The sequence below is a fragment of the Ictidomys tridecemlineatus genome, chromosome 10 (assembly GCF_052094955.1).
Source record: "Ictidomys tridecemlineatus isolate mIctTri1 chromosome 10, mIctTri1.hap1, whole genome shotgun sequence".
Lineage (NCBI taxonomy): Eukaryota > Metazoa > Chordata > Mammalia > Rodentia > Sciuridae > Ictidomys > Ictidomys tridecemlineatus.
In genome coordinates this window covers 11,805,252-11,827,476 of record NC_135486.1, presented here as the reverse complement: position 1 = coordinate 11,827,476, position 22,225 = coordinate 11,805,252, and the positions used below count along the sequence as shown (strand labels likewise).

The window sequence follows — 22,225 nt, the reverse complement described above, 5'->3', positions numbered from 1 at the left end:
CTTTTTATTTTACATTTATGTTTTGTTTTTGTATAGTCGTATATCCATTCAGTGTCAAATATCATTTTTTAGATTTATTTGAATTAATGCCCAGATAAAAGCTATATATAACAATGATATATTTAATAATTAATACAATATTTAATATATTAATATGATATCTAATGAAAGTGATTTTAAGTCTCTCTTGATCTCTAGGTTCTCTGCCTTCATTCTTTGTATTGTTTTTGGGCAAAGTAAAAGGGTTTTGTTTCTAAAAATGCCTTTCTAACTTTAAATTTTGTTGATACATTACTCTAAATGTATGAGCTATTTTCTGGAACCTGTTTTCAAAACAATTCTTGATGGTTTCAGAAGAATACATATGAAAGTTTTTTTTTTAAACAAAAACTTTTCTTAATAATTTATGATGTTTAATAGTTTGAGAGTTTCCTAGATGGATTTACTCTATTCATATTTTACAATGTAAAAGATCCCATAATATTTTGGATTGACATTTGTCAGTTTAGTATCTTCAGGAGAGATCTGTTGCTTCTAGGCCGTATGTACTTCTAAGAAGAACAAACTAATCTAGGCTTTGTTGCATCACATGAGAAATACCAGCAATGTCTCCCTACTTGTTAATGCCTACAATTCTTTCTTTTTTGGGGGAAATTTTTTAATAGACTGGGTAACTTATTCATATGTCATATTTTTGTGGTGGGGAAGATTCAGATTTATATGTTGGAACAAGTTTCTTAGACTGTCTTTAAGCTCTAGAGCATAGCTGTATTCAAGATCTTGCCCTTAGAGTAAACACCCTCAACCTTGAGCCCCTGTGTAGTTGAAATAAATTGGATCCATTCTCTTTTGCCTATTACCACTCTTCCTTCAGTCAAAGATAAAGTCACTTCAGTCCTTTGGGTAGAAAAAGACTGATTTGAGACAATGGGTATACATTTATGCATAAAGTGTAAAAAGAAAATTATAGCATTTGATAACTTTTAATTCTGGTCTTTGCTATTTTGAGTCTGCTGATAACCTATTAGTTATGATTTTTAAAATGAATTAATTTGATATTTACTTTGTCCTGAATTATTTGGGGCTTTAGCTCTGTACTTGGTTTTAGTGAGGACAAATTAAATTTGTGGTATATTTGGGATTTTCCTTAGCTTCCCCCCACTTTTCTTGAGGAAATATTATAGCACTCAGTAAGGAAACCCCCCCTTTTTTTTTGAGAGAGAGTTTTTTAATATTTATTTTTCAGTTTTCGGGGGACACAACATCTTTATTATATTTGTATGTGGTGCTGAGGATCGAACCCAGCGCCCTGTGCGTGCCAGGTGAGCGCGTTACCGCTTGAGCGACATACCCAGCCTGGAACCCCCTTTTTAAAATTTTTATTAAAATTTTTTTTTCCAGTTGTAGATGGACACAGTACCTTTATTTTATTTATTTATCTTTATGTGATGCTGAGGATCGAACCCAGTGCTTCACACATTCTAGGCAAGTGCTCTACTACTCAGCTCCAGGCCTGGAACCCCCTTTTTTTGTGTGTGTGCAGAATGGGTTATTCTTGTTTGTGTACAAGAAATTATTTCTATTTTGTGGATTTTATCCTGTGATTTTCATTTCTAAGTCTTAACTTCCTAATAATTACTTAGGTAGGAATGTGATGGGACTGTAAAGAAATATTACGAGTTGGATAGAATTAAAATGATGTGCTTAAATAACTCAGTAAGAACTACTTAAAATTATTTACTATATGTGATTTTCCCCACTTAAAATTTTCGTAATGTAGGGCTGGGGATATAACTCAGTTGGTAGAGCACTTGTCTCACATGTGCTTGCACAAAACCCTGGGTTCAATCCCCAGTACCACCAAAAAAAAAAAAAAAAAAGTCTAAGTTCCATTGGTTTTGACTTCTGGTGCTTCTCCAAGTGATGTTGTGCCAGGTGTTTTGACAAGGATGGGTTAAATGCCCCCACTTTTTTGTTTTTTTGTACAAAAGGATTTATTGTTGTTTGTGTACAAATGATTTATTTCATTCTTTTTATCTTAATATTTTCATTCTAAGTTTCAATTTTCTGTAAAAATTAAGGCAAGAAAAAAATTCTAACTCTAAAGGTTAAAAACAAGGAACAGTTTCACATTCTTGCCCAGGCTGCTTTGAACTCATGATCCTTCTGCCTCAGCCTCCTGAGTAGCTAGAATTATAGGCATTTGCTACTGTGCCTGAGTTCTCTGAGGTCTTTTAATTCTGTTGAACATAACAGAATATTTCTGTTTAAAGATATGAATAGTTTTTAGATAAAATTAGACTGTTCACCTATGTCGATATTGTGGAGAAATATCTTTAAGTCTATAGGGTCTGAAAGTCAGCAAGTGTATTAACCAATTCTGTGGATTGACTTGAATACTGTATATTATTTTGGTTCATAAAGTAGATTTCTACCATTGCTTATCAAATATTTTTGTCATTATTAATATTACTAAGTGAGCTGGGTGCAGTGGTGCACGCCTGTAATCCTACCAGCTTGGGAGGCTGAAGCAGGAGGATTGAGTTCAAAGCCAGCCTCAGCAATTTAGTGAGGTGCTAAGCAACTCAGTGAGACCCTGTCTCTAAATAAAATACAAAATAGGTCTGGGGTTGTGGCTCAGTGATCAAGTGCCCCCTGAGTTCAATCCTCAGAACCCCCCCCAAAAAGGACTGGAAATGTAGTTTAGTGGCAAAGCACCCCTAGGTTCAATCCCCAGTACCCCTCCCCCCAATAAAATCGTGCTTACTTTTCCTATTTTGCTTCACTAGTACTTCACTTCATACATACACATCACTGACACAAAAACAATTAGAAATCCCAGGGTCATAATAATTTTTTATTTCTAGAATGTAATATATAATATACTGTTTTGTTATTATTCTTTATCTGGAATGCCTTCTTCTTCATCACTTTTCCTATGCTTTAGATGGTTAATTAAAAACAACTTGCTAATGTGGTACATATACACTATACAATATTACTCAGCCATAAAGAAGAATGAAATTATGGCATTTGCCAGTAAATGGATGAAACCTGAGACTATCATGCTAAGTGAAAAAAGCCAATCCCAAAAAACCAAAGGCTGAATGTACTCTCTGATCTGTGGATGCTGACTTACAATAGGCGGGGAGTGGGGAGAGGGTCACTGGATTGGATAGAGAGAAGTGGTGGGAGAGAGTTAGGAATGGGAAAGACAGTAGAATGAATCGGACATAACTTTCCTAAGTTTGTATGTGAATACATGACCAGTGCAACTCCACATCTTGAACAACCACAAAAATGGGAAGGTATACTCCATGATTGTGTTATATGTCAAAATATATTCTGTTATGTATAACTAAAATGACAAAAAATTAAAAATAAATATATAGTGGGAAAAATAACTTGCTGGTGTATTAAACTGGATGTGATACATGGAGTCATAGATCTCATCTTTTCATCTTACCGATATATTCCTGATTCTTATTATAGTGCTTTGTACAAAGTTCAACAGATATTTTAATAATTAATTGAAGGATTATGGATTGTTTTACATTTTAGAATTTCCTATGTATTGAGTTGCTTTGTTTCTTTATGTGTACACAAATACCTTCATATGCATTCCATGCACAGAAGCTATAGTAGTGTGCTTGTGTGTGTGTGTGTGTGTAAGCAGTTGTTGCATGCTTCCGTAGTCTCAGTGGAACAGCTGACTGCTTAGATTACAAAGGATGTATTATAGATCTTTAGGAATGATCTAGGTTTATTTGCTAGTCTCTTCTTAGGAATGTCAGCTCTGAGCTTGCATTGAAGTCATTGTACCAGGTGCTAGCTACACTGACTGGGAATTCCACGAAGGAAAGAGGATTGGCACATTCCTTTCATCCCTTAGATATTTCATTATCTTTGCCTCAGCAACACAGGCAGTGATGTGTTTCTGTTAACCACAGACTGGTATTTAAGGAAAGACCTTAACCTCACCTAAACCTTTGTCACAATATGAGCAGAAGTATTTTTTTGTATTTAAAATAAATGTGGAAATTTACAATTCAGGTTAAGCTTCAAATTCTCATCTTTATGAGTATTGCTAAAATTTAGTGTTCTGTGATAGTTAAGATATGATTTTGTATTATTTTTCACATAACTGGTATGAAAATGTAATTCAACATAGTCAACACTTTTTTGTTTTTTCTCTTTATTTTTAAAGTTATAATAAAATTGTATTTTTTTGTTTATCTGTGAATTTTAACGTGTGTAAATTCATGTTACCCCATGATCAGCAGAACAGTTCCATCATCCAAGATGTCCTCATGTAGTGAATCCCTCTGTAGTTACATCTTTCCTCAGCCTTAACCCCTGGCAACCACCTATCTGCCATCCATCACTATAGTTCTGCCTCTTCAAGAATGTCATATAAATGAAACTGTACAGTTTACAACCTTTTGAGAATAGCTTCTTCATAATGACTTTTACATTCATCCACATATGTATCATGAGTTTATTTCTTTTTATTATTGAGTAGTATTCCCTTGTGGGGATGTAGCACATTTTGCATATCTTTTCATCTATTGAAAGACATGAATATTATTTAAGGTAATTTCAAATACAGCTGCAATAAACATTTGTGTATGGATTTTTGTGTCAAATTATATTTTCATTTCTCAAGTCTAAATACTCAGAAATGGGATTACTAGGTCATACTGCAAATATTTTACTTTATAAGAAACTACTTTCCAGAATGGCTGTACCATTTTTCATTCCCCCCAGTACTTGATATTGTATTTTTTTATATTAGCAGTTCTAATAGGCATTTAGTAGTATCTCATTGTGGGTTTTTTTGTTTTGTTTTGTTTTGTTTTGCTGTGTCAGGGATGGAACCCAGGGCCTCCTGCATTTTGTGATTTTAATTTGTGTTTCTGTAAAGGATCCTAAGGTTGAACCCTTTTCATGTGCCTATTTGTTATTCATAGAATCTGTGGTAAAGTGTCTGTTCAGGTCATCAGCCTACTTTTTAAAGAGTTGTTTACTTAGTGCCTCAACCCATTTTTGTTTGGCCTTTGTAAACAACATCAGTAAATAATGTTTCTTGTTCTCATCACTTTTTTTACTGTCTTATTAAAAGACAATATCTTAGAACTTCAGAGATGGAACAAAGGCCAAGTTTAATTGTTGGTCTTCTGTATCACCTTGTGATCTTAGATTAGTTACCTGAAGGATTATTATGAGAATTGAATAATTTAATTAATGAAGTGCTTGACACACAGCTGTACTAAAACTTTGTCCTTTCTCTCATTTCCCAGACTCAGTTCCTGGATTACTAGTCTTTTGAGATGCTGAGTGAAAAGAAACCTGACACATGCTGCATGCTGTAGATGGCTTTTGGAGGATTACTATAAACATAGGAGTACTAGTGGTTTTAAAAATCAGACATTTCTTTGTTGTATGACTTGTATTCAGCATTTTCTTGTCAGTGGTTTAATAGTCTTGTGACATCTCTTTAATGTACTGTTATGGAACACACTTTGGCAAATATTGATTTACTTAGCATGTTGTTCCACATCGTGTGGCATACAATAAATACTCATTGTTTATCAAACTTAAAGATAAATGCATGATCTAATTTAGCTTTTAAGACTTGAAATAAGCATTTAGAATATATTAAGTATTATCTTGAGATGGGTTATGCAGCTTACTGAAGTTTTCTTTCTTTTTTTTTTTTAATTTTTTAGTTGTTGATGGACCTTTATTTTATGTATTTGTATGTGGTGCTGAGAATCGAACCCAGTGCCTCATGCATGCTAAGCTGGTGCTCTACCACTGAGCCACAACCCCAGCCCCAGGTTTTCTTTTTTCAACTGTTTTCTGTTTATGACTCCTTCTCCCATTTCTAAAACAAGTTCTAGGCAGGGTTTGAAAGTTTGGTCCTCAGACTAGTAGCATCAATATCATCTCTGAGTGATTTTAGAAATGCACATGCTTTCTCTTTTTTGTTTTCTGTTCCCTTCCCTCCATTGTTTCTTTCTTTTCTCAGTACTAGGTTTTGAACCCAAGGTTTTGAACCCTTGTACATGCTAGGCAAGTGCTCTACCACTAAGCTACATTTCCAGTCCTTGAAAGATTGTTTTCCTAGCCAGGCATGGTGGTGTATGCCTATAATCCCAGCAGCTTGGGAGACTGAGGCAGGAAGCGCAATGGCTAGGCGCTTAGCACTCAGTGAGACCCTGTCTCTAAATAAAACACAAAAATAGAGTTGGAGATGTGGCTCAGTGGTTGAGTGCTCCAAGTTCAATCCCCAGTATACCTCCACACCGCCCCCACAAAAAAAGAATTGTTTTCTTTATTTTTTTTAAACCCCTTTCAGTTCTCACCTGGTCTGTGAATCAGTGAACTGGAAGGACACAATTAATGATGATGGTAGAGTGAAAGCAGATTTTGGTTATGTGTAATATAATGTAAGATTAAAAGGTGACAGTGATGATCTTTACTATGAATCATTAATAGTTTGATATTGATGGATCTTCTATTAAAATGAATTTCATAGAGAGCTTTACTAAAGTATGTCTTGAAGTTGTCCATTAATTTGGTAATTTCACTGATAGTCTTGTTTTAGGTTGTAGAAGAATAGAGGTCAGCAGTGAACATAACAGAGATTGAATTCCGAACTTTCATTAATTTATCAAGACAACAGAAGATTAATTTATGTTCTGAACCAAAGGAATTTTGTAATTTGAAGTTATGATTTTTTTTCTTCTTGCTTGTACCATTCATGCTATAGGGAGGATTAGGATTCTATTGCTGGTTGTCTTACTTGGTGGTAGAGCACTTGTCCAGTATGCATAAGGCCCTGCGTTTGATCTCTAGTACTGTAAAAACAGAAAAGAGGGAAAAAAAAAAAAGAATTCTATTGCTTTTGACAGCCAGTAGCTACTGAAATAAGGTAATGAACAGGGTCTTTTATCTTAGTTAAAACATTCCAATTATCTGTGTTTAGCCATTGTAGCCAGGACCCAAGTAATATGGGGAGTGTATGTACGCATAAACATACCTCTTCATAGATATTGGAGAACTAGTACTTTAAGTCTGAAACAGGAAGAGCCAACTTTTTTTTTTTTTTTTTTAACTTTTGGCATCACATGCATGATAGGATTGTTCTCTATAACAAGGCAGTGAAGATAACCAAATAGAATTAGGTTAAAGAAACTAGAACTAGAGCGGGGATATAGCTCAGATGGTATAGTGCTTGCCTCACATCCAATCCCAGCAACACACAAACACACACACAGAAACTAGAACTATATTATCTCCTAATGAATACCCACATATACATTACTTTTTAGCTGTGATGTTGTTAAGATAAGTCATAACTGGGTGTGGTCGTGCTGGCCTGTAATCCCAGTGGCTTGGGAAGCTGAGGCAGGAGGATCACAAGTTTAAAGCCAGCCTTAGCAACTTGGTGAGACCCTGTCTCTAAATAAAACATAAAAAGGGCTGTGGATGTGGCTCAGTGGTTAAATGCCCCAAGTTTAATCTTCAGTACAGTACACCCCCACCCCAAAAAAGAGAGAAAGTCATACATGAAGGGAAGACTTTTTTGTTTTTAATCATCCTTTCTTTGAGGAAAAATTAAAAGGAAGCATACTCTATTCCATTTTTGGTCTAAATAAGGCTGTTTGAAGAAGAGATGAAAATTGTCCAATCACTAGAAAAAGGATTATATTTTTGGATGGATGCTAAGTTCTGGAATGACTTGTACAAATTTCTGAAAACTTTAATGCATCATTTTGCATCAACTCAGGAAAAAATTGTGATTTATTTTGTTGGAAGTAAATGGTAGATAGTCCCAGTTTCCTTTGATGGAACAGACTGATAAGCATATGCATATCATTCTAATTAGTCTCTTTGGGTTGACTCTTAAAATGTTATCCTGTGTATGGATGGATGGATCACAGTCAGCCCACTTTGGGAACTTAACTGTTAATTAAATTTCCATCACTGTGACAGAATACCTGAGATAAGTTAACTTAAAGGAGGAAAGTTTTATTTTGGCACACAGTTTCAGAGTTATCAGTCCATGGTGAGTTGACTCCATTGCTTTTGCAGTAATGGAGAACATCATGGCAGGGAGCACATGATACAGTAAAGCTGCTTACTCACTTGATGGCCAGGAATCAGAGAGATGGAAAGGGACTCAAGAGATGTGAATATTCCCTTCAAGGGCTTACCTCCAGTGACCTCTAATTTCTTTCCACTAGGCCTCACCAACTGAAGGTTCCGTTGCCTCCCGTAGTGCCATTAACTTGTAATCAAACCTTTAGTGCATAGACCCTTGGGGGACATTAAAGATCCAAACTATAGCAAAAACTTTTTCCAGTTCTTTTTGTGCTGTTTCTATTGCATTAGAGAGGTTTCCTGATATAGTGAAAAGCACATGGGCCTTGAGTTCAGTAAGACCTGTGTTTTGAATCCTGATTTCACCAGTTAGCCCTGGACTTAAATAAATGACTTGACATTTCTGAGCATTTGTAGATTGGCGATAATGCCTGTCCTTCAGAGCTCTAGGTAGTGATATCATAAGTTTTAATATGTCAAAATTACTGGAGTGCCTGCTATGTGCAAACTACAGTGTTAACACAGAGGAAAACCAGTGATCTTATTGTGGAATGCAAGCAGCTGTTTAAAGAAACTTATCTGCAGATGGCTAGATGAGTTCTTCCTGAATGCAAATACCTTGATATTTTCTCAGAACTAGTATACTTTCAAAAAGAGGGCAACTATCATGTACAACTACGGTGCACCAATTTTAAAAAAATTGTGGGGGTGGGAGGGCAAATGAAAATGTAATAAATAATCAAAAGGGAATGCTATTAGGGAGATGATTAAGAGATTCTTTGGGACAAAACACTTGAATTCCTGAGTCCCACCCTAGATTATTCATTTATCCAAGATTCTCTTTCAAGAATGACATCTGCACATGGAACTAAGCAAGCCGAGTAACACATTCTGTCATCAGCAGTAATTTTTTATTTCAAACACCATTGAAGAAATTTAGTTAGCTAGGACTGAATTACACATTTTTTTTTTAACCTTCCTTGTTGGATGAAAAGACTGTACTTTTAAAGAAGCAGGACAGAAAAAAGTGGCACAATCATTGTCTCTGAATATAACAAATCATAACAAGTTTTCCATTTGCTTGAAAGTAGAGTCAAAGATAATTCTTGTGAGAAGAATGAAGAGCTAGGTGAAGAGAGAGGAAAAATTCAGCTTCTCTTTCACAGAGACCAGTACATAATTAAGCATTCTGTATAAGTAAAATTTTAAATTCATTAGTTTCTGAAATATTCCAACTTTAAAATTTTACTTGATTTGGAGACCTATTCATACTTTCTGGTAGTTAGTATTTTGGTCACACAATGGAATGTGTGGGTGTACTTTAGAAATCAATCACAATATGTCTTATTTTAAATTTTGTTCATTGTTTATAAATTGAAGAATGGTTAAACCAATTATATTTTCCTATAAACTCCTTGGCCACTGGTAGAATTTGCTTTGAATTTCGTTTTTAAAACTATCACTGAAAACAAAATTAAAAAAAAATAAAACTATCACTGTTTGTAGATCTATGTATAGGAATATATAACAAAACCTTGAAATAAATAAATAAATAAATTAGCATGGAGTCCACATAAATTAAATTTCTTCTATTGCCAAGTGTCCCCCGCCCCCCCCCCCGCCAGTCCTGAAGATCAAATGTAGGGCCTTGCACATACTTTACCACTACATCTTTATCCCTCAAATCTTAAATTATAGGAATTGATATTTTAATTTTAGCCTGAAAACTAAAAATTGCTGAGTATGCCTTAGAGAAGTCTTTAAGAACAGGATATGGAAAAGACTGGATTAAAATGTATGAAAAATATTATCAGTAATTATTTCTGGATAATGGAATTCCCTTAGTCCATTTGCTATGATGAATACCTGAGAATCCATAATTTCTAAAGAATAGGGATTTATTTAGCTGATGGTTCTGGAGGGCTGGGAAGTCTAAGAGCTTAGTGCTGGAATCTGCTTAGCATCTGGTGAAGGCCGTATTGCTAGGTCATGGACAGCATTCATGGTGCAATAGGGCTAGTGAACCAGAGAAAGCTCACTTTTATAATGAAATCACTCCTGAGATAATCCATTAATCCACAGATGGATTAATCTATTAACAGGGCAGAGCCCTTACAACTCAAAGACTTCCCTAAGGTTCCACCTCTTAAGCATCATTTACATATTAATTTGAAGATTAAGTTTCTAATGCATGAAATTTGGGGATACAGTCAAACCATAGTATAGAGATCCTAATTGCTTTCAGTTGTCTTCATTGCTTTGTGTTCAGAATTCTAGAAAATAGGCACTTACACACTTCTATAAGTAAGAAAAAATGATGTCAACCAATATTTATTAAATACATAGGCTAGGAAAATGAATATGAATAAGACATGTAATCTCTGCCACTGAGTGGGATTGGGTAGGAACAGGCAGAAATGGGAGTGGGGACAGACATATAAGTAATAGTACTTTATATTTTTCTGTATTTTGCAATATTTCATACATTATAAATACACCTATTTACGTAGCATGTACATTGTATTGTTTCAGGCATTATAAGGAATCAAAAGATGATTTGAAGTGTACTAGAAGATGTGTTTAGTTTAAATTCTATATCATTTTATATAAGAGACTCGAACATTCACAGATTTTGATATCTTCAGGAGTTCTGAGAACCAATCCCTTATGGTTACTGAGGGACTACTGTATAGCATAAGGTCTGAGAAAGGGAATGATAATAAATGAAATTGGAAAGGTAAGGAAGGGCCAGACCATGGAGCATCTTTTGTATACTAAGGGTACTAAAGATTTTTGTATACTGAGGATTCTGTTTACTATACACCCATCAAAGGTTTTATGGAAATGTAACTTGAGATTTGCCTTTTCAAAATGCAAGTTTAGAGACAATTTGGCATATTAGATTGGAGCAGAGTGAGGTGGAAGTCAGGGAGGTCAGAGAGAGCTAAGAAATAAGACAGAATTAGGAGCAAAATGAGTTTGGTTGCTTTTAAGGATGTATTAAGTGTATTTATCCAAAGGCCATAAGAGTCAAGTGATCTATTACTCAGGAGAGTGTTTTGGATCAGTAGGATTTATTTGGCAGTTGTGGTAGGCCAATATCTTAAAAGATAGCCTTGTCCTAATTCCCAGAACCTGTAAATGTTAACTCCTGTGGCCAAAGGGAGAGGGAGAGTGGGGAGAAAGGGGTGTGTGTGTGTGTGTGTGTGTGTGTGTGTGTGTGTGTGTGTGTGTGTGTGTGTGTGTGGCTTTTAGAGGTATGATGAGGAGCTTATCCTGGATTATTGAGTTGGGCCCTAAATGCCATGGCTGTGTAAGGGACAGAAAGGAAAAGACAATGTTAAGGTAAAGCAGAGAGAAAGGAGAAGACAATGTGAAGATAAAGCAGAGAGATCTGAAGGTGCTGCTTTCGATGATTGAGTGATGTGGCCACAAGCCACTGAAAGCTGGAGGAAGCCAGCAACGAATTCTCCCAGAGAGCCTCCAAAGGAGCTGTGGCCATGTTGACCCTTTGATTTTTGTCCCAGTGTGCCAGTTTCAGTCTTCTGGCTTCCTGAATTATTAAAGAAAGCATTTCGGTTGGCATAAGCCATCTATTTTATGGTTATAGCAGATAGGGAAACTAATACAGCAGCCAGTTGTCTAGTTTATAATGACAGAGTGGTATGAATGACTTCACCTGTGGAGAATGCACAGCATGAGAAGAAGAGGCAATGTTTTTGTAATCTGGTACCACTCAGACATGTTATTTTGAATTAGTATTTCAGAAACTGAATATAAAACCTTGTAATTATTGCCATTTTTTTAATTGATAAAAAGTTTTTGATGGAATGCTAATAATTTCCTTTATCTTTTGTATAGATGTTGAACTATGTTAACTTCCAAATTTGCATCTTAGTGATTTCTAGTCTTGCTTTTGTCACTCTTACTTGGATATCTTCTGGATGTTACTTTATATTCATCTTGCTCCAAACTAGAGATTTAATGTTTGTTACCATAACCTCTTTCCAAGTAATTATCCAATTTGTTTCAAAAGATTTCTTGAATTTGTATATTATTCTGTTCTGTGGTCAGGTCCTCCTCACCTCAGTTCAGTTTGCTGTTGTAAACTTTGAGTTATCTCTTAACTCCAGGTGGTGTGCCCGGAGTCTTCTAGACCAGAGCATAATCAATGTGTTACTCCTTCTACAAATCTAGAATGGCTTTCATTTGACTTTGAATTCTTACTACAGTCTACATTTTGTGGAAAGATAAATTTATGGAAGGAAGGAGTAAGGTTTGCTTGCCTGTTCCCTTGATGCGCTCTCTGGGTAACTGAGTTTATGGACATATCACCAGTGAAGAAGGATTTCTGTTCTACCATTAGGTGAAAAAGCAGGAGGATGAGAAGAGGTTTCCTCTACTTGTTATATCTTAATTGTTTTAAACTAAGAAATAATCTGTATGTCAGAGGCATATTTTGGGGCAACATTCTGGTTTTCTTTACTAATGAATTTTAAATAACTTACTGTTGTTTCCTATATAACTTTCTCTTCACCCTAGTGAAGTGAGTATTCATACATAGCTGAAGGTTATTATGATGTACATTTTTTGAGGGCTTTATCATGAGCTTTGAAAATACCCTTAACCTGAAAATTTGTCCTAATGAAGTAATATTAGAAAAAAAATTAGGATGTACAAATGTATGTTATTTGATAATAGTCCAGAGTTGGAAATGATGGTGTTCATCTGCAAGATGAAATATAAATTTTCAAAGATTTATTAGAATATGAGAAAATTCTTACAATGTAGTTTTTAAAAGAAATAAGTGCTTTACTCACTTATTAATACCTCAATAGGAGGTGACTTTCGGTCATTCTGTCATCCCGGTAACTTTCTCATCCGTCGTTGCTTGATGTTGTTAGTCTCCTTTTCTGATTCCTTGTCTTTTTGTGTGAGCTTTCTAAGTGTAGTTTTTCAGTGCTTATTCCTAAATTCTTCACTTTAATTTTTTAATTTTTAAAATTAACATCCAATAAAATGGACCTTTTGCGATATACAGTTTGATAAATTTCAGTCCATGTATAGATTTGTGTAATTGTCACTGCACTTAGGATACTGAGTAGTTCCATTACCCCATTAAAAAATAATAATCATAAAAACACTTTGAGGATCACACCTTTCCTAACCCTTGGCAACCACAATGGTTTTATCTTTTGGAAAATGTAGCCTTTTGTTACTGGCTTCTTTGGGAAACTCAGCATAATGCTTTTGAGATTGATCCAAGTTGTACTTCAGATATCTTTTTTCTTTTTTTCTTTTTTTTAACTGTATATTTTCTGTTATGTATTTGTTCCACAATATGTTCATCCAATTTGTCTGTAGATGGACATTTAGGTTGTTTTCAGTAAGTATGAATAGAGCTGCTGTAAACTTTGTGTGCAGGTTTTTGTTTGAACATAATTTTCATTTCTCCAGGACAAATACTACTCATGAATGGATTGTTGGATCATATGGTAAGTATATGGTGTACTTTCTGAGAAATTGCCAAATTATTCTCCAAGGTAGTGGTACCATTTTGCATTTCGCCTATCAATGTGTGAAGGTTTTGTCTAACTATCCTAGGTTAGCATTTGGTATTATAATATTTTTGTTAGTCACTGTAATAGATATGTAGTAGCATCTTTTTGCGGCTTTAATTTGCATTCTTCAGTGTCTGTGATGTTGAACATTTTACTTATCATTCTATATCCTCTTGGCTGAAGGAAGGAGTAAGGTTTGCTTGCCTGTTCCCTTGGTGCTCTCTCTGGGTAACTGAGTTTATAGTTGATTTTTAACCCATTTTAAAATTGAGTTATTTTCATATTTTTAAGTTTGAGGTTTCTTTTAAATGTTCTGAATGTGTGTCCTTAGATATATAATTTGCAAATATTTTTTATCAGGTTATAGCTTTTCTTTTTATTCTCCTAACAAAGTCTCAGAATATATACCTTTCTAAAAACAGCTTTGTTGAGTTATAGTTTACATTCCATAAAATTCATCTGTCTTAAAATGTGTACAATTCAATAATTTTAAGTAAATGTACAGAATTGTGCAACCCTTACCACAGTCCTGTTTTAGAGCATCTCTTATCACCCAGTGGATCTCTTTTACTAGTTGGTCTGTGTTCCTATCTCTAGTCCCAGGTAACAATAATGTGCTTTCTGGTTATTTCATATGAACAGAGTTCTGAAATATGTAGGATTTTAAAATTGTTTTATGGAGATGTAGTACACATCATAAAATTTACCCATTTATACTATTAGAATTCAGTGGTTTTTATTAGTATATTAACAGAATTTTTCAACCCATCAGCACAATCTAATTTTTTTTTTTTAAGATCTTAGAAAATTTTTTTTCATCCCCTGAAAGAAACCTTGAAACTCTTAACAGTTATTCTGTGTTCCTCTCCTCACCTCTGCTTTAGGCTATCATTATCTACTTTCTTTATGAATTTACCTATTCTAGATGTTTCACCTGAATGGAATTACAATACTCTGATTTCTCTTCAGATTGTATCTTTCACCTTTCACTAAACGGAACCATGTAGTACGTATTAGTTTTTGACTGACTTCTTTCATTTGGCATAAGGTTTTCAAGGCATGTCTATTTCAGCATGTATGAGTACTTCATTCCTATTTATTCCTGAATAGTTTTATATGTCCATTCATCAGTTGGTGAACATGGGTTATTTCCACTTTGGGTCATTATGAATAATGCTGTGAATCATAGTGTGCAAATTTTGTGTGGATATATTTTCATGTTTAAAATTTTTTTTTGGTTATGCTAATGGCTATGATTTATTAAAGTGGAAGGAAATGCAGTAGAACCATCAAAAGGAAAAAGCACATGGAAAAATTCCAGAACAAATCAGGCACCTCATCCTCTAATTTTTCTACTACTTGTATGATTATATTTTTCTTTCTTTATTTATTTTTTTAGTTATAGTTGGACATAATACCTTTATTTTATTCATTCACTTTTTTTTTTTTTAATGTGGTGCTGAGGATTGAACCCAGGGTCTCGCATATGTGAGGCGATCGCTCTACAGTTGAGCCATAACCCGAGCCCTATATTTTTCTTTTTGATAGCCTTTCATTGGATTGTTACACATTCATTTTGACAATCTGTTATAAATGTGATTAGATCATTTGCATGTGGTATAATATAATCTAAATTATTTTGGAATTTGGGTCCATAATATTTTAAAATTTTTTTTCTTAGTTGTAGATTGGCACAATACCTTCAGTTAATTTATGTTTATGTAGTGCTGAGGATTGAACCCAGTGGCTCACATGTGCTAGGAAAGTGCTTTACCACTGAGCTACAACCCCAGCCTCCAGGTCTATCATTTCTTGTTTGCTCTTTTTGTCTTGAATTATTTGAACCTTGTTATTTAATGTTCCATTTTATTTATTTTATGTATGTTTATATCTCTCGTTTGATTGTCCAGGGGTCCATATAGGGATTTCAATGTATATGTTGAACTTTTCACATACTGCTTAGACTGAGTGTTTATCACTTTAAGTGAAGTATGGAAACCTTATCATCATATAGTTCTCTTTATTTTTTCATCTTTATGTTATAATTGTTATATGTTCCATACTTTGTTTCTAGTCATCAAACATATTTTAAACAACCCAAGAGAATAGTGTATTTTGTTTGCCCAGATGTTAATCAGTTTTTGTAGTTGTTTATTCTTTTTTTAATATTTATTTTTTAGTTATAGGTGGGTACAATATCTTCATTTTATTTTTATGTAGTGCTGAGGATTGAACCCAGTGCCTCACGCATGGTAGGCCAGCGCTCTACCTCTGAGCCACACCTCCAGCCCCTAGTTATTTATTCTTAATGTTCCAAAATTTCCTTCTAATATTCTTTCCCATTTTATCAGAAAAACCTTTGACAATTCCTTTAGAGCAAGTTTTCTGGCAACAAGTTTTTGCTTTCAACTGAAAATGTGTTTATCTTATCTTCATTTTGGAAGGATAATGGATATAAAATTTTGGGTTATGACAGAGTTTTTGTTTGTTTGTTTCAGTGCTGGGAGTTGAACCTAGGGCTTCAAGTAAATGCTGTAACATTAAGCTACCTCCCCAGTCTTTGTTTTTCTTAGCACTTAAGATTATGTGTTCTGCTTTCTAGGCTCCATAGTTTCAGATGAGAAATCTTAAGTGACTTGAATCATTGTTCTATAAATCTGATTCTACACTTTTGTCTGACTGTTGTCTCCCTAAGTGATCTCATCCAGGTCCATAATTTTAAATACCATATAATGCTGAAGACTGCATCCCAGGATTATCTCTGATCTCCAGATTTATATATCACAGATCTTAATTATATCTCTCAAACTTACTTGTCCATGGAACTTGAGATATACTACTATTCTGAGTGAGTGACATGGCCATCTACCATGTACTTAAGCCTGAAACTTAGTAGCCAACAAACCACCCAAGCACCCCCATGTATGTTGTATCTACATTATCTGTAAGTCCTGTGGATTTCCATCTGTAAACCATATCTTTTATGTTCTTCTACTTTTCTGTCTCTTGCTGTTACCATCCTGTTCCAAGCCAACATGGTCCTTTTCTGCATATTTTTCTGTTTCTAATTTTTTTAAAGATAGAAGTCAAACCATCTGATCTCCTTGCTTAAAACAATTCACTGGATTTCCTTTATACTTGGAATAGAAGCCTAAATCCTTAAGTATTTGATCTGGTCAACTCCTGACATCCACAGTGTACTTTTTTCATTTTCATTGCATACCAGGTTCTTTCCTCTCTTAGGGTTTTTGCATGTGCTTCATTCTCCCTGCCCTCCCTCCCCATCCATTCTTTGCTTGGATGCTCCTTTTGCTTCCAGCTTTAGTTTGTCACTTTATTTAAATAGTATAATTTCCTGCCTTGACCTGTTTTTAACGAGATTTGCAAAAAATAACAATGCTGTTCTTATCTTTTAATTCTCTTCTGAAAGTTATTTTTAAATTTTTTTTAAAGAGAGAGAGAGAATTTTAATATTTTTTTATTTTTTAGTTTTCGGCGGACACAATATCTTTGTATGTGGCGTTGAGGATCGAACCCAGGCCGCACGCATGCCAGGCGAGTGCGCTACTGCTTGAGCCACATCCCCAGCCTATTTTTTAATTTTTAAAAAATATTTATTTTTTAGTTGTAGTTGGACACAATATCTTTATTTTATTTCTTTTTATGTGATGCTGAGGATCAAACCCAGGGCCTCACACGTGCTAGGTGAGTGCTCTACCGCTGAGCCACAGTCCCAGTCCTGAAAGTTATCTATCTATCTATCTATCTATCTATCTATCTATCTATCTATCTATCTATCTATCTATCTATTTATATGTGGTGCTGAGGATTGAACCCAGTGCTTCACACATGCAAGGCAGGCGCTCTACCACTGAGCTACAACCCTAGCCTTGAAAGTTATTTATTAAACAAAATGTTTTATGTTAAATAATGGGTTTACTGTTGTTTTAGAATTAATAAATATTGTTAAGATTTCTCAGCTTTAATTTTAGCTATGGTAATGTGTAATGTAATATGTAATGACAAATTTTTTAACCCACATAAACCAAAGATCTTTGGAGATCTGTTGCATATTTTTAATTTTAGTTTTTATTGTGATAAGATATTCATAACACAATTTACAATTTTAACTACTTTTAGGTATACATAAATAAATTTACAATGTTGTACAACAATATTTGCAGAAGTAGGTTTTGAGAATGAGAAGAAAATTCCAGATGTTTCATATTAATGGAATTATACAATATTTGCCTTTGTGTCTCTAATTTCACTTAGTTTGTTTTTAAAATCCATCTGTGTTGTATCACATATCAAAAGTCCATTCCTTATTAGAGTTGAATAATATTCCATTAAATGTATAGGATACATTTTGTTTATTCGTTTATCTCTTCTTACTCTTAGTTACAGTACAAGAGCAATTTAAATATATTGATAACGTAAATAGCAAATAATTAAGTAGTAAATCATGTGGTTTAGAATCTACATATTTTACCATAGCTTTTTTTTATAATCCAGAGGAGAAAGTCAACCTGGTATTTGAAATTCTGAGTCATTATTTGAGGTTACCATTAGTCATTTAATTCTTGTGTTCTCCATGATATGGACAGTATTGGCTTTATCAAGATTAATTTCATTGAAAGCATAAGTTAGTTTATTTGTTGTTGTTGTTTGGTGCTAAGGAATGAACCCAGGGATGAGCCATGTCCAGACAAGGTCTCACTAAGTTGCTGAGAGGCTACCTTGAACTTGTGATCCTCCTGTCTTAGTCTCCAGAGTAGCTGGGATTACAGGCATGTGCCATCACACCTGGCAAGCTTTGTTTTGTTTTTGTTTTTGTTTTTTTTAACTGTTAACAATTACCTACATATAATAATATTAAATTATAATTTATGTTTTACTTTATTGCAGGCTACTTCAGTCTGGCCATCTATAATTTTACCTTATTATTTTTATTGATCTAGAATAGTGCTGATGTATATAGTAAGTGCTTGATAGATATTAAATCAGTGAGTGTTCTCAGCTACACAGTTATAAACACCCTTGTATTTTTGTAGATCATATCATTAAAGTCATCCCTTATTTATAGATTTTACTAATTTTTTGTAAGACACTCTTAATTTCAAGTTCTTAAATTTTATTTAACTTTCTTCCTCTATTATTAACAAAGATTAGGCTTTGTTTTTGAAAGTTTTAACACCGAAAATTTTTCAATATAATCATGCTATTCTTTAACCTGTATTAAGCTATAGAGCCAAAAATGTTAGTGGGGGCAGTTATTTCCTGGCTTTGGCTATGAATCAGATAGTAACTATTTCTTTGGTTTTGAAATTGTGGTTTCTTGAGCTAACTTGAGTGATGTAAAAGATGAGTCTTGTTAGGCGTTTCCTCTTTTAAAAATTTATTTAGTGTTTTATTATAAACAGATTTTCTCCAAGGAAACATTTCTCTGTAGTCTTACCTCATCACCCTTAGAAATGAAAACCTTCCTATATGAACTGATAACTTAGTTTATTACTAAGCTATATGTTACTCACATGTGTGATGAAAATAGCCTTGTGTTTTTATTTTATACACACATGCACATTTCTGCATTTAATATTCCCAGAACTTTCAGAAGTAATTCGATTCTGACTCAGTCTTGTGCTGATTACAGGACATTTTCCTTTAGGCTACCCTCCTCCCATTTTGGGAGTTGTGAGTGTTTATCCTCTTATTGGTTAACTCTGGCCACTGAGTACATGAGTACATGTCACATGCATGTGGTGTTGCTTGTCAGAGTGGAATTCTAAGACTTCCTCTTTACATAAAGCAGTTAAACTTTGTGCTTCTGACCAGCGGCATGGTCTTGGGGACAGTTCTGCTTCCACCTAACAGTTATGGCAGAGATCAGAACACATCACGTTGCTGCCTGTGCAGTGAGGCCTCAGGATCTGCTGTACCCAACTTGACAGGTATGGGTCAGAGTTGGTAGTTGGAGAAAGGGTGGATAACCACAAGAGTCAAGTGTGGAGATGTTAAAAAATTAATCTTACCTGCTATTGTTATCATCCGCATGTTTTGTCAGTAAAGGTTTATGTTGCTTTTTTTCTTAGTATTTCATAGTGTAATGTTTATTGAATATTTATTGAATAGTTAGCAAATGAAAGAATATATAAATGATATTTTATGATATGAAGATGTATATATGTCTTGATGTGAAGAACTTAAGCTGTGTTAAAAACTGTTGAATACTTTATCCAACTTAGTTTTTAAAAGAGATTAAAATTATTAGCTTGTAGAGAATACAGTCAGGTGAAGTAGAATTCTGTGAAGAGAAAGGTTTATAAAATACTCGAAACTACCTAAACTGAAAAATTTGTATTTTAATTTTTCCAATTACTACCTGACAGATTTCTAATAAAACTGATAAAGAGTTATTGAGTAACTAATTGTTGGAAGTGTTTTTATAAAATTAAGCATTAAGTTTCAGATTACTGGGGCTAGAGTTGTAGCTCAGTGGTAGGAGTGCTTGCCTGGCACATGTGAGGCACTGGGTTTGATCCTCAGCTTCACATAAAAATAAATAAAAATAAAACAAAGGTATAAAAAAGTTTTGGATTTCTCTGTGAGTTTATTATTCTAGGTTTTAACTTGTTTAATCATAGTAATTTATTTTGAACAAGCTATTATTGCTGTTTTGCTTTATTTTTGTTGTATATTGCACATTTATCAATAGGAAAAAGTTAATAGGGCTGGGGTTGAGGCTCAGTGGCAGAACACTTGCGCTGGGATCGAGCCTCAGTACCACATAAAAACAAACAAAATTGTGTCCATCTACAACTAAAATAAAATTAAAAAAAAAATTAACAAAGCCCAGTGCAGTGGCACATACCTATAGCCCAGTGACTTGGGAGGCTGAGACAAGAGGACTAGAAGTTTGAGGCCAGTCTGGGTAGTTTATTGAAACCCTGTCTCAAAAAAGAAAAAATTAAAAAGGCTGGGGATGTAACTCAGTTCTAGAGAGCCTCTGGGTTCAGTCCCAACATCCTAGTACTGAAGAAAAAAAAAAAAAAGGAGCATAGGGGATGGAGAAAGAAAGAAGTAACAAAATTCCCTTTTTAAAATTGTCATAAAATAGTTCTGCCACTTGGTTCCTTTATATACATAAGTAAAATTCAGTTTTCTAATGTTTTATCTTAAGTCCATCATCTCCCTCTGTTAAAAAAGCAGTAATTAACTAGAAGATTAGTTCAGTTGCTATCTAACTTAGTATATAGCAGTCACTTCACATTGTTCAAAAATGAAACTTCGCAGCCTACACATCTCCATTGAGGTTTGTGCAGTACATCTGAATCATCCAGACATGTCTATCTTAACTGATGAGGAAAGTGCCACAGATTAGGCCCACTGACTTTACTTGCTCTGCCCACAGGCTTTTGTTTCATTTTGGTTTTGCATTAACCCTTAGCTGATTCTTTTCCATTTATTTCTTTTAACACTGTGATTCAATACATGTTCATTCTCGTCCCCAGAAAAATGTTGAATTTCTTTTCTTTAAAAAAGTTCTCTTTTTGTTTGGTACCAGTAGGTAGGATGGGATATCCTGTGTAGACTGATTTACAGGAAATTGACCCTCAGTTCTATGAGAACAGAAGAGTGAGTGGGAAGAAAGAAGAAAAGAAGGAAGGAAGATCTTTTGACTCAGTCAGAAGGACCATAAAACCAGAGATAGGAAGAGGGGGTGGTGGGAAATGAAAAGGTTTGTTTTCCAAATAGTGGTTCTTTTAAGTAATTTTGCCTTAAAAAAATTATTTTTATCCTGTGTTTATTGATTTGTATATTTAAGAAATATGTAGTGTTGTTTGACCTTTAGATATTTTAAAATTTATGTTACATTGTGTTGTGGGTCTTATCCTGTTTTCTCCTTTTGTCAGATAACTTCTTCTTCGTTTTTTTTTTTTTTTTTTTTAGTACTAGTAATTGAACCCAGGAACACTTTACCTCTGAGCTACATCTGTAGTCTTTTTTCTTTTTAATTTTGAGACAGCGTCTTGCTAAATTGCTGAATCTGGCCTGGACTTGAAATCCTCCTGCCTCAGTTTCCTGATTATAGACATGTGCCCCTGCACCTGGCTAAATAACATGGTTTTAAAGAAGCTAACTTTGCCTTTAAAAATCTTCCCTTGGGCTTGGAGTTCCTCCCCCATAGATGAATCACATGTTATGAACATGTCCTTGCACATTGACAGTCATCAGTACAGAAATCTTACTCATCCATTTTAAATGCTTATTTAATTTAAAGTTTGAAACCTTGCCTGACTCCAGAGTTTTGTTTTATATTTTGTCCTCTTATAGCATTCTCTGAGTATGGCAGTCTACATGATTTATTCATTTTTGAAACCTCTTATATACAGGCATTGTTTGGCATTCACTGTTCAGTGAACAAAACAGAAAATTCCTGTCCTCGTGAAACTTGTATTCTAGTAGGGGAAGTTAGATGATATGCATAAGTGTAGTAATTAATAAGTAAATTATATGTTTGGTAGTAAGAGCTGTGGAGAAAAATATATCAAGAA

At 34.3% G+C, this 22,225-nt stretch overlaps 1 protein-coding gene across 6 annotated transcripts in view; it reads left to right on the top strand.

The window, feature by feature from the left end:
* The window catches only part of Abl2 (ABL proto-oncogene 2, non-receptor tyrosine kinase), a 115,620-nt gene that overhangs the window by 65,756 nt on the left and 27,639 nt on the right, over positions 1–22,225 (top strand). For 2 of the 6 annotated variants that reach the window (XM_078022381.1, XM_005319756.5), the window contains exon 1: positions 19,169–19,621. The exons of 3 other annotated variants lie outside the window; for them this stretch is intronic. In XM_078022381.1, the coding sequence (XP_077878507.1) occupies positions 19,417–19,621 (205 nt within the window). In that variant the 5' untranslated portion in view covers positions 19,169–19,416. Of the gene's footprint in view, positions 1–19,168; positions 19,622–22,225 lie in introns of those variants that run through there. One more of the 6 variants, XM_021722621.3, reaches the window with a different exon arrangement.